Source organism: Temnothorax americanus, unplaced genomic scaffold, assembly GCF_048541705.1.
Source record: "Temnothorax americanus isolate GAGA-0224 unplaced genomic scaffold, ASM4854170v1 Scaffold54, whole genome shotgun sequence".
NCBI lineage: Eukaryota > Metazoa > Arthropoda > Insecta > Hymenoptera > Formicidae > Temnothorax > Temnothorax americanus.
Window position 1 is genome coordinate 584,998 of NW_027509696.1, and position 13,437 is coordinate 598,434.

At 46.1% G+C, this 13,437-nt stretch overlaps 2 protein-coding genes across 5 annotated transcripts in view; one reads left to right on the forward strand and one right to left on the reverse strand.

Moving 5' to 3' along the window:
* The window catches only part of LOC143904593 (A disintegrin and metalloproteinase with thrombospondin motifs 7), a 67,198-nt gene that overhangs the window by 13,791 nt on the left and 39,970 nt on the right, over positions 1-13,437 (reverse strand). The gene's annotated exons all lie outside the window — the stretch shown is intronic.
* LOC143904563 (uncharacterized) lies at positions 6,925-11,406 on the forward strand. The gene is made up of 3 exons (XM_077419364.1): positions 6,925-7,493; positions 7,662-8,508; positions 10,323-11,406. Exons 1-2 carry the CDS (start codon positions 7,043-7,045, stop codon positions 8,501-8,503), a joined length of 1,293 nt encoding a protein of 430 aa, XP_077275490.1. The 5' UTR covers positions 6,925-7,042; the 3' UTR covers positions 8,504-8,508; positions 10,323-11,406.

The window sequence follows — 13,437 nt, forward strand, 5'->3', positions numbered from 1 at the left end:
AGAATGTTTCAAACAGGATATACGCTTATAACAGTTTACACGCGCTAATAGTCGTACGCGTCAATTTAATGTTTTATGAGGGATGGCGGTGTGAAGATGATGCGTGGATAACGCGCGATCGCTATATGGACGTCGGGATTATTGCGGCACTTAGGCCCAGTTTCACAAGTGTCGGTTAACTTTTAATCTTAGATTAACTCACTCTTCGTCTCCTTCTAACGTCCCCCTTAGAAAGAGACAAAGAGTGAGTTAATCTAAGATTAAAAGTTAACCGACACTTGTGAAACTGGGCCTTAGCGCTCAGCATTGCTCAGCATCGCTCCTAGGATTAATCTTCTCGCGATGTGCTATTCTGATCGGCTTCTGGAATATTATACCGCGTTTTACGTGCGAACTGGGTGGTGCCGAAGTAACATCTCCCGTTATTATACAATCCCGCGTAGATCCGACAGTTCATCGCGGTGAGCGAGATAACGGATTTTCTTCCAGACAACCGAGAGTCGGGACGGAATATCGTGTTCTTCGACACGTTGAGGATGAAACCGGATGTCCGTCCGGGAGATAAGAAAAAGAATTCGGCCGAGAGAGGGAGAAAGACTATGATCCCGATGACGATAAATGCTTCCTGCAGGGGGAAGCGTGATTTATACCGTCATTAGAATAGTCGCCCCGGACTTTCCGTGTAGGTGGTGTATAATGATGACTACCGCGCGCGTGTGTGTTTGTGCGCCGGTTCTGGTCCGTTTTCCATGGCGGACAGGAGATGTCGGGCTACAAAAAAGGCGCCCGCGCCCGATGATTACAACGTCCATAAACACCCAGTTCCTAACGGTTATGGCGCATCTTGGCGAAACTTGGCTGAGTTTAAATGAGCTTACAATATACTCGCCGTATATATATGTCCCGCGTTAATTGGAATAGGAAAATGAAATGGCCGATCGTCGGACCTTAATAATCGTAACGTTGATCGTAGAAGGAAATCGACCTAAATATTTCGCGTGATTTGGCGCATTATAGGTATTTTCTTTATATCCGATTTTATATTTGAAAGATCGCTTGCGATCGACAGGCCGGTGATACTGGAGCGAAGTTGGAGTTCCATTATACCGGAAGTCCGTTCGGCTCTTCACGTGTATTCGGGAAAACAGGCTCTCGCGAAGTGATCGCATCATTTATCATGAGATCGAGCTTCTTACCAGCCCTTTACACGGGAGACGCTTCTCGAGTCTACGGGATGTTATCCGCAGATATTGCGGAGTATATACTTATCCCGCTCGCGTAATAAAACGCCCGCGACCTTAATCGTTTTATCATTTTTTTCCCTTCCCCCCCCCCCCACGTCTAAAAGACACAAAAACGAGTGGCCCATTAAACGCTAATTGTCGAAAGTAATAAGGGACCACCCATCGCCCCGCTTAGATCCGACGAAATAGATACGCATTAATTGGACGGAGGAGCAGAGGCTCGCCGTTGATTACCTATTACCAGTAATTATATGTTAACTGTGTATACGTGCGCTCGTATATACGCGGCGCGCTCATAGAGAGCCTGGAACCTGTTCCCCTACTGGACAGCACATTGATTCGAATCGCCCGCATATATGCTTTGCGCGCGGTGCCGACCATATTCACGCCTCCTAGCCTTTCGCTACCGGGGGAGAGACGTGGTCGTAAATATTTGCCGCGGTTTATACGGTATTGCGCATTATGTCGGACTCTCACGCGGCCATGATTCTTTTACCGGAGCACCAATCGTATTTCAATTTTCCATTCTACAGGACGTATTCTCGCGCGGCGCGCGGGCGCGCGCGAGAAAACGGCCGGCGCGGCGGCCTCTCGGATTGTATTCATTCGACGGCGCGCGGGCCCCGTTTGTATATAATACTATATAGATATAGTGAATAATACCGCGCGAAAACCGATATCTCTCGCAGTCGCCTGTCATTGGCGCCGCAATAACGATCATTCTCATTTTTTTTGCCCACGGTCCCCCACGGTGACAAATCGCTCTTTGTTGCGAAAGCGGAATTAATTGACCTATTGATTTATTATACGGCCCCCTTTTGTGCCGGGTTTCACTTCTACGCACCGCGGACTAGCCGCGGCGATATTTCGCTTTTTCGTAGAACACTTTACGCCTTCAGCTGACGGGGTTGATGATAAATCGACTAGGTGTGCTGATTGCTATCGGCCCAGGCGGCTCGGTACATATATGCATTAATTGCCGGTATTAATAACGATAGAATGACGAACGCGGGGAGAAAACTATTTTGACCTGATGAGGCGATGATTCGATCTCACCGGAGTTTATCCGCTATATACCTATATGTACATATTTTCGGGACGCGCGCGGCGAGCCGTTAAATTAAAGCGCGATGCCGATAATGAGAATGCCGCGTTGATCGTTTACTCACGGTGCACATGTTGCGTCTATAATACGTCGGCTGTAAAGAAGATATATGACGGCGATATATTACCGCCGCACGAATTATTGACACGATAGCTGTTACTGTTCCTGATATAGTAACCGTCTTGCTAAATGCGGTAACGGATGGCAATCGGTTATTGCAAGGGTATATCTCTATGCGAGCGATAAAACATTATTTGTAAGCGAAATCGACTCAAATGTATCTTTTCGTAGCAATAACACGTCGATGGGAATAATCCGCAGCTTTCACGAAAATTGATATAACTTCTTCGTCGGGAGGGGGGGGTGGTACCTGGTACCATTTCAATTATATTTGATGCTGCTCCGTCAGTTGATAAATTCGAACGGAAAGCACCGCGTCGTTGCAGACCGAGTTTGTAATGTTTTCACGATTACCGCTTGTATTTCAATTCCTCGTCCATTGGGACGCTTCTGGGTAACCGCGGAATAATTCATCGGGACAGTCTTCAAGGAGTTGTTTCAAACTCGGTCTCAACGGATCGTGAGTAATGTGCGGTAGGAGCCGATATTTCTTGCCGCCGGCTGTCGCGGTGCGCCTCGCAATAACAATTATTTTCAACGACTCTTTTTTTTTATACAGCTATACGACTTGGGAATTGGCGGGAGTGGAAAGCGCGGAAAAGCGGAATTGATGTATTGCCTGGGAATGCCAGCCGTGCGCGCCGCGATTTATTTTGTGCAACGGGCGGAAGATATTTGATGCTCATTACCCGAAAACGTTTCCGAATAGATAACATTGACATCACCTGATATCACCAATCGATCACGAGATTCATGCAAACATCTCGCGGAATATTGGGATCAAAAGCATATTCCTGAAGAACTTTTAAATATTACTTTATCCTATGAAAATCAACACTGTGCAGCATAATTATTTAAAATTGGAAAAATTCCAGGTTTCTTTTCAAATTTAAACGTAATTGGGGAAATAAAAATTGAATTTTTTCTTATTTAATTGCAAAATGTCAGAGTACGATTGAAGGTAAACTTCAAACTGGTTGTTATAAGAAAATATGAGAATATAATCTGCTAAAGCACATTATAATAAAGTAATAATACGATAACGATCTAAAGCTGGCGATACATTTAATTTTAATATCTGTTTACATAAAGATCAAATGGTGATGGCAATTACGAGTCTCGCGGGCAATCAATCGAGATGTAAAACGCGACGCCATTACGGCGTTCGTTTACGATATGGCGATTTGTGATGAAACTAATTGCGCAAGGAGCGAGACCGCTTCCTTCGCCCAAGTGGAATAATGACTTATACGTAAGTGCCATTCGTTGAAGAAGAGTCACGCGACAAGATGCATGTCTGCGGTGCATTTTGCAGTCGCCGTGACTGGAACCTATCGGTTCTCGCGATCGTTCTTGGAAATTTAATAGACAAGTCCCGACTAAGTATATATATCCTTGATACTCGCGCCCGATGATACCGGCTTGCGTTCCCGCGCCTGTAGAGAGTTCGTGCGCCTGAACTAAAGATAAGCGAACTAAAAGGATCCGCTTCTTGAAGGGTAAAGCCCACCCGGTTTGTCCCGCAGGCCGGAAATCCTCGTCCGTCGTCGGGAAAGAAAGATCGAATGTGCCCGATAAAATTTCCGTGCGGAAAACGATTTGGACGGTTTAGTTCGCGAGCGTATGGCTAGCGAGATTTATCAACAAGACCGCGGTGACATTCGCTCGCGATCATGGTAAAAGACCGGAGCTGGCGGAAGATAAAATTAATTGCGATACGCACGTTTTGCTCCCTCCGGTGGAAACGGTAACATAGTAGGCGAGATATGGCGAGAGAGCGCGATTGCTCTGTAGATAGCGTGGGTGTTAGATGGTGAATTTTAAACTCACACCATGAACTTAAATAAAATTTCAATTCCGCTCGCGTTGGAAAGTCAGATATTAATAATGGCAGTATAAAATAACAAAACTGTATCACCCTGGAAAAGCTAGTTAATTGTCGTATAAAACTTTTTTAAACTATCGAGTGGCATCAAATTTAAAAAAGAAGATTGTAAATTTTTAAATATTTTTAACAATTCTTTAGTTATTATTACAGAGATAGAAATCCATTGTTTATCGAATTATATTACTCAAGACAAATAATATGGTGCGATTTGAAATCATTTGGCCTGACTTTAGCAATCAGTGTTTGGAATGGCGAAAAGGATGATCATAGTTAGATTCAATTCTAATTCCACGTTACGTCGCCACAATGGAGGTTGCACTAGAGGATTGACCCAGGGGGATAAGAGGCCATTACAGCGGGCAAGCCTGGAATTACCGAACATTATGTATCGATGCCAATTACATTTGGCTTCTCGTATACATATGTGCGCGTGCAATCGTAACAATATACCGCGAGAGCCGAAGCAATTGCTTCGTTCGCACTGTGCACAAATTCGTGTGGAGATCCGTGAAGCAGGTGACACGGTATCCCGACCAGATCATCGCCAATTACAGCGACTGCTTGCGGTATTGCAAGGATGAATATTAAATGTTCTGCAATCAGAGCGACGAGAGAAATATCTACGCAACTATATCATTTACAGTATCATTTACCTCATAATAATTCATATCATTTACAGTAATCCGTTAATCGAATAATTCTATGGATGGGCGTGAGCGTGGGATTTACATTTTACATATTGTATCGAGAAATTTATCATAATCTATGTAATTTAAATCTTACTAATGCGTTTCTTAAAATATTATAGGATATACACTTGATGTGTCATATGTATAAAATATTATCCAGTCTTCCCTCGCGATGCAATATGTTAATTCTACATTCTCGCAGGAAAAGACATTCTCTCATAAGCTTGAAGCTGTTTATCTAAAGTTGATGATTCATTCACTATGAAAATTTAAGGGACATTTAATCTCGGATTTAAGTCAACGCGGCTTATATGATCCGCCGCTAAATAGGGTCTTAAGCCCCGCGTAAAAGTCGAACGTGAGTGGCACGAGTAGGCTCGAGTTTTATAGCGGTTACGCGTCGAAAACCTCCTCTCTTACGAGGGGGCATACTGCCTCTGTGCCTCTGTGGATTTTATGGCTCAATAAAAACGGAGTATTACCCGTGAGAGTTGTAGGTTGTAGGTACATACTATATGTAGGGCCACGCGGTAAACAGAGTTGCGCGTGTAAAATATCAAGTAGCTTGTACATGTTAAAAACAACCGTTCCGCCAGTCGAGACGACAATCAGAGCGTTTGTTATTATACGGAGATTTGTTCGTTATTACGCGGAGAGAATTTCTTGTCTCGAGCATTCGTCATATTTAGTGTATTTAGTTACGAGGCAGTGCCTCGGCTGTAGAATGGCGACTGTACTGCCGCGAATCTTTATCTTTTAAATGGAGAAAATCCGAGTTAATTTCCCTCAATGCGCGTACTTCCAGCGCTCTCTCAGCGTAGGAAAGCGGATTTGCCGTGCTACCCCCCCCCCCGCGCTCGGGCTGCAGAAATATCTTGTCTATACCGGCGCGCAGCCTAAGCCCACGCCACCACGGCATTGTTGCGAGAGAGGCGCCACGGTTTCGCGAAATTTCGTGTCTCTATAATATACACGCCCGATGGGGTCGATTACTGCGGCTGTTCGCTGCAGTTTCCCGGAGAAAATTGAGCAATTATACGGTATTGCGTGAGAACCGAGCGTCCATAAGGGCGAGCTCCGCCAATAGGTTCGCCGCTGTTCGGTCGATGGGACAAACCAGGACCGATGTCGGGGCAGCCTTACTTCACAAGTGTGTGCGTGAGGCTTGTCGTGCACGTATAATGCACTTGTGCATCCTGCATGTGCGCGTACGTGCGGACAACGACTAGGTTTGCCGTCATAAATCTGCCATGCCGTGGCAAATTAAATCATTATCTGGAAGCCATGAGCAAATTGCGCTGAATGCATGCCCTCGCAGGCCCTTACACGTCCCCTCGTTCCTTCACGCATTGTGCTGACGCTTCTTTTTCCCCGTCTTCGCATTCCTGCGTTCGCTCTTTATACGCCGTTACCGCGCGATTTTACGCGCGTTCGCGCGCAGGAAACTCCGCGAGTGTTTTCTCTTCTTGCGGCTCGCACGGCGGTTTGCAGCTATAGCGCGTAGACTAATACGCATAAATTTCAGCGGAGGATGATGATAAAGAGGCTGCGGCGGCGGCGGTCCGACGAGAGAGATCGCGCGTTATTCTGCGCCGAGCTTTTGCGTCGGAAAATTTTCAACTTTCCGCGGTGTAATCTTTGTTACATTTGGCGCCCTGCCTTCATTCCATCCCAAGTATTTTAGAAGCGTGCATTGCATATAATGAACGTATAATTATGCCTAGGGTCTCGTCCGGATGGATAGTAACTATGTAGTCGTGCATCCCTGCACGTCGAGCCAACAGAGTTTCAAAAAACCACTAAAAAGGGAAAAAAGGCGCCCTCCAAGGGGCGCTCCAATCGCTGCCGTGGGCCTGCGCATCTTCCTAGGCCCGCGCGCATCCGCCATATTTCTTCATTGTGTTTTCTGTTCGTCGAGCAACACACATCAGCACCTCGGTTTTTCCCGTTTTTTCAGCAGTTCTTCGTTTCTTCTCAGTCATTCGTTGGCCTAATTATGGGTAAATCCTCGCGCAGGAAACGCTCTAGATCTCCTAGAAGCCACAAAAGGCGCAAACGCGCTTCATCACGAGATTCTTCAGGCGAGGAAAGAGGATTTCGCAGACCGGTTAAGTATAGGTCACATTCTCGAGAAGTCTCCCGCTCAGATTCTCTAGATCGTATTCTAGAGCTCATAACCGAGCAGGGAAATCGGATCGCGAGGATCGAGGCGAATGCCCACGTTCCCCGGTCGGCCCCGGATAACACGAGTGCGTGCGCGCCGCCAGGAGGCCTGGACGCGCCCGGGGCTGTTGCCTCGCCTCGTAACGACAGTGGTCGTCCAGCGGATGTCTCAGCAGTGCAGGAGGATCAGGAGAACCAGCATTCCGTCCCGTCGCAACCGCATTCGGACCAGCCGGAGGAGGTTAGGTCGACGCTACCGGCCGACTCGGGGCTGCAAGCGGAAGGTAAGCGCTTAAAAGAGGTCTCGGACGGTTCTTCTTGAACCGGGGCGTCGTACCAGGTGCGTTCCCTTGTCGACCCTTTTTGTTGGCCCAGCCACAATTTGGCATAGAGGGAACGATTCCGATCGGGACCTCGAGAGCGTTTACTCATTTCAGCTTCCGCTTTTTTAGGCTCAGGCGTAGACGCGCGTAACTGCAGCGTATCCTTCGCCCCCCTCTCACCTCCTGACGAAAGTGGGAATAAGGCGAGTAAGAGGGCGTCCGAGCTCTTTGGCCCGTGTACGGATCCCCCCGTCGCCTCGACGTGGGATCAGACGGCACTCGCCTTTGCTCGTGATACTGTCCACAAAGGTCTTCCGGATGCTTTGAGGTCACAACTCCTCACCGAACATGAAGTTAAAGGGGATCTCTCGATTTTAGGACCACCGAAGTTAAATAAATTATTACTTCCGACCTTAAAAGGATCCACCTCCGCTCTCAAACGAGACGAAGCGCAAGCGACACATCAGTCACAGCTGGCAGCGGCTCTTAACGCCATAGGCTCAGGTGTCTCGAAATTCTTGTCAGAGGAAGTGGACCAAATGTTATCCGAAGAGGCAAGAAAGCCTTTGCAGCCTATTGCTGAAGGCATCCAGCTATTGGCTGATCTACAATACCGTCTCTCGTTGCAGAGACGGGCCTTTATTAAACCAGCTCTTAATTTTCTGGGCAAGAATACGGCGGACTCGGCGCCGATCGACGATTGGTTATTCGGTAGCTCTTTCGCCGAAGATATCAAAGAAGCCAAGGCCTGCGAGAAGGTAGCTAGGGAGCTAACCTACAAACCAAAACCGGCTATAAGCAAGGCGGCCGCTCATCAGCCGGCCCGAGCACAGCCGCAGCCTAAGTTACCCTCGACATCGGGAAACTCGAAGGGCCCCACTCGCCGGAACAACCCTCCACATCGAAGGAGTGGGGCATGGTCGAAGGACAGATCCCGGAGGTCATCGTCTCGCTCCCGACATCGTCGCTAAACGAGGTGAGAGTTGCAGGCAGATTAGCAAATTTCGTTTACGCCTGGAAAGGTATCACATCGGATCCTGAGGTTCTCAGCGCAATACGTGGATATAAGATTCCTTTCTCTTCTACACCAATAATGCGTCCGGTCCTCGCCGAACCAACTTTCACCTCTTCAGTCGAGTCTCAGTGCGATGCGGAAATTCAGCGCTTGCTTAACAAAGGGGCCATTACCCAGGTGGAGTCATCGGAAGATCAATTTCTATCCTCCTTCTTTCTGATTGAGAAATCTTCCGGAGGGATGCGTTTTATTTTAAATTTAAAAGATCTAAATTTATACATTTCCCCGCCGCATTTCAAGTTAGAGGATTGGCGTACAGTAGTTCGCCTCATGCTACCAGGATCACAGATGGCTTCACTCGACCTTGAAGATGCATATCTACTAGTGGCAATTCACCCGAAACACAGGAAATTTTTACGCTTCCAGTGGAGAGGGAAAACGTATCAATTTTTGGCCTTGCCCTTTGGGCTCGCTACTGCTCCTTACATCTTTACTAAGTTGCTTCGCCCCGTAGTTGCTTTTCTCCGTTCTCGGGGTTACGAATCAGTTGTGTATCTGGATGATTTTCTTCTGCTAGCTCCTTCCAAAGCCGCTTGCCGGCTTAACGTACAAGCTCACATCGACCTTCTCACCTCTTTAGGGTTTGTCATTAATTTTCGGAAATCGGAACTTGAACCGTCTCATGAGCGCAAGTATTTGGGTTTTGTTTTTAACTCTGTCCAGCAATCGGTTACTATTCCAGAGCAACGTCGACGTAGCCTTTATTCTCTCGTGTCTTCTTTGTCAAGAAGTGCTCATTGCACGATTCAAGTTTTTGCGTCTATGATTGGCTCTCTGGTATCGATTTGCCCAGCGGTCCAATATGGCCTTCTGTATACCAAATCGTTCGAGAGGGCGAAATATCTTGCTTTGCAGAAATACGAGAACAATTTTGCTGCGGTAATGGAACTCCCCTCCTCTATCAACGAGGATTTTCGCTGGTGGATGTCGATCCTATCAAATCGTCATCAAAGAAATTTTATTCGAGCAGGTACCTATACAGCGGAAATATTTTCTGATGCCTCACTTACCGGCTGGGGGGCCGCATGCGGTTCCAATAGTACTCATGGATGGTGGTCGGAGGAAGAGCGTCTTCTACATATCAACGTACTTGAATTAAAGGCGGCTTTTTACGCCCTTAAATCCTTTGCGGCCACATGTCGTGACTGCGACATCCTTTTGAGGCTGGACAACACGACGGCTTTATCATACATTAACCGTTTCGGATCTGTCAGATTTCCGGTTTTGTCTTCAATCGCCAAAGATATCTGGCAGTGGTGCGAGGAGAGAAACATTTTCCTCTTCGCTTCTCACATACCTTCGTCGGAGAACGTTGTCGCGGATAGTGAATCTCGCCGATTGGATACAAATACCGAATGGTCACTGTCCAAATCCGGTTTCAGAACAACTCTGCGACGGTTCGGTCCCTTCGAAATCGATCTTTTTGCTTCCGCTTTAAACGCGAAATGCGACACTTACGTCTCTTGGCTACCAGATCCCGGATCCTTTGCAGTGGATGCTTTTACGCTATCTTGGGAGGGATTTTTCTTCTACGCCTTCCCTCCTTTTATATTAGTTACCAGAGTATTACGCAAGATTATTGACGACAGAGCGGAAGGAGTGGTAGTGGTGCCTTGGTGGCCTTCGCAACCCTGGTTTCCCCTCTTTCAGCGCATGTTAATAGAAGAACCTCTGATTCTTCCTCCATCTAATAATCTTCTTTCCGCTCCTCTTAGGTCTCAACACCCGGCGGCGAACTCCCTTTCCCTGGCAGCAGGGAGATTATCTGGCAAGCTTTTGCAGCGCGACTAGTTCCTGACTCAGCATTGAACGTAATGTTGGCCTCGCTCGCCCCGGCTACAATCCAACAGTATTCGCGGCCTTTGCGATCATGGTGGTTCTTTTGCAAGAGTCGCCAGATCGATCTATTCTGTCCAAAAGCGGAAGACTTTCTCGCCTTTTTGTCAAAAGAGCTAGATAGTGCTGGCTCATACTCCGCTCTGAATACATCAAGATCGGCGATTTCCTTAATTTCTGCCAATAAAATAGGTGATCACCCATTAGTTCGGCGCTTCTGTAAGGGAGCGGGGATTTTGAAACCGCCGCATCCGAAATATGATTTCATTTGGGACCCGGCCCCGGTGATTTCTAAGCTAGGTTCTTGGTTTCCCCACCAAGATCTCTCTTTAGACACTCTTACGAGGAAACTCGTGTTAATGCTAGCATTGTGTTCAGGTCAGCGTTGTCAAACCTTGGCAGCAATTAAAGTCTCACAAATATCTCTAACTAGAAATAAGATCACTATTCGGATAGCGGATCGCTTGAAGACATCGGCGCCGGGTCGCTTTCAGCCATTACTTTCTTTTTCTCGCTTTACAGGCCACGATAACTTATGCATTACAGTGCTTATTTCGGATTATTTAGAGCGTACCGTCAATTTGCGCCCAATCGGTTGTGACTCTTTATTTATAACTTTAAAAAGGCCTTATAGACCTGCGGGAAGTCAGACCATCAGTCGGTGGATACGGAGTACTCTTGTGGCCTGTGGAGTCGATGAATCTTTTTCGGCGCATAGCACGCGTCATGCGTCTACCTCGTTAGCGGCCAAGAAAGGAGTCTCTCTGGACCTCATAAAAAGGGCCGCAGGTTGGTCCGGAGAATCTCGTATGTTTGCGAGATTTTATAATCGTCCGATCGTAGATTCAGACGCGTTTGCGAACTCGATTCTTTCTGCGGGCACCAACTCTATACTTCCTTAAACAACTTCTGTAAGAAAAAATTTTTTCTGGTTTTTGATTAAAAAAAAAAAAAAAAAAAAAACCGATGTGCATTCTCATTTTTGAGGGCCAGGTAATTCGCGTGGTGAACAGCTACATAGTTACTATCCATCCGGACGAGACCCTAGGCATAATTGACTGATTGAACGAACTCACCGAGTGAAGTTCGATCATAATTATGCTGAAGGGTCTCGTCCGGATGGACCTCCCTCCCCAGTAGCTCCTTTTGGATCTTACTTCTCCCACCCATTCACCTTAGATGGCGACTTACTGGCCTATACTTTTCCGAACTATGAAGAAATATGGCGGATGCGCGCGGGCCTAGGAAGATGCGCAGGCCCACGGCAGCGATTGGAGCGCCCCTTGGAGGGCGCCTTTTTTCCCTTTCTAGTGGTTTTTTGAAACTCTGTTGGCTCGACGTGCAGGGATGCACGACTACATAGTTACTATCCATCCGGACGAGACCCTTCAGCATAATTATGATCGAACTTCACTCGGTGAGTTCGTTCAATCAGTCAATTTCGCTTAAAATACGTCATATAGAAGCGGAGGAGCTGCCAAATAAAGTAGAAATTTAATTTGAGCTTTAGATGAATTTTGAATTATCGTTCTACTTATAATATCCTAAATTATACTGATCTCTATCATGCGATACGTTCGTGCATTTCACATTATACACGCACGGATGCCCCGTAATTCATCGATTCTCATCGAAATCGCATGCCATAGTAATGTAAGCACTGGAAACACTTTTTGAAAACAGCACGTTTACCACGAGAGAGAGAGAGAGAGAGAGAGAGAGAGAGAGAGAGAGCTCTTGTCCAATTGAATTCTCATTCCGATAGCTCCGGTTCACTTCGTCGCGACATTGACAAAAGAAGTGCATTTCAGATACGCGATAAATCACCCTTGAAAAATTGGCTGGTACGCCACAGTCAAGTTATACCTACGACCCGATTTCGTTCAAATCGCGCGAGCTGTTGGCCGTGAGTTGTCGACCAGACCAATTAATTAATCGACTGATTTTTAGAAAGCAAAAAGAAATGATAATCTTATCATCAACCGCAGCGAACGCGGTAGTACATTTTGATTTTTTTTTTTTTTTCATATATACTACCTTTGAGCCAACGCATAGCTCTCTGCAGCTCGTTGCAGATTTGCCGTTGTACGAAGAAGAAAAGAAGAGAGAGAGAGAGAGAGAGAGAGAGAGAGAGAGAGAGAGAGAAACAAACGCGGATAATATGATTGATTTAGAATCACCATGAAGAACGTAGTGAAAAGACCTAACGAGCCAAAACACGTTTCGTTGCCGCAGGATCTTAAGAGTGATATGTCGCAAATACTCGCGGTTGCTCGCAAGTGAAATAACGCGAGTTGATCATTTACTAGCTGTCGCTTACTTACGCTTCTGTGAGCGCTTGACGTTCACTTCGTGACTTTTAGAAACAAAAAAATGTTATCGAGTAGACTGAAACTTCGTGTCTGGTCATCGCGACGCGAACATAACGCGAGCAGATATACAATCTTGATTGCGACTCGCATGTCCAATAGTTTGTAATTTAACCGGCAGAAATCTCGCGTTCGATTTTCGTTTCTTACATGTCGAACGATCAAATGCATTGACAGTCGTTGACAGTATAGATTTGATCTCTCATTACGCTCGGATTCGCGACGAATAGTATATTAGCGCGTCGGGAGCAACAGAAAGCTTGATTTCTGTCTACAAATTGCAGCTGACAATTCAATCGTGTATGCCACGTTATGTCACGTTAGACTTTGCTTGCTTCGTTTAGCTTCTAATGCAATTGGACATCTTATATTAACGTGCAAATTAACGTGCAAATGATCCTCACGAGATTTACGACATAATCGACCACTTGCAAATGAGAAGTTTAAAGGAAAAAAAAAGCTAAAAAATTTACGTAATTTATGCTTTATATAATTTGTTGTCATTGTAGTCATTCCTCATCCTTTTTCTGTATTAAATTATAATAAATTATAATAAATTATAATAAATCACAATTGTATCAGAAAAAGAAACAATTACGTCAGAACAATCCGTCGTAAAAATTTC

Excerpts from the sequence above, each read along its gene's own strand:
- LOC143904563 (XM_077419364.1), top strand. The coding sequence starts at position 7,043 with ATGGGTAAATCCTCGCGCAGGAAACGCTCTAGATCTCCTAGAAGCCAC. Across the intron at positions 7,494-7,661 it reads CTCGGGGCTGCAAGCGGAAG|GCTCAGGCGTAGACGCGCGT; the intron begins GTAAGCGCTTAA and ends CCGCTTTTTTAG.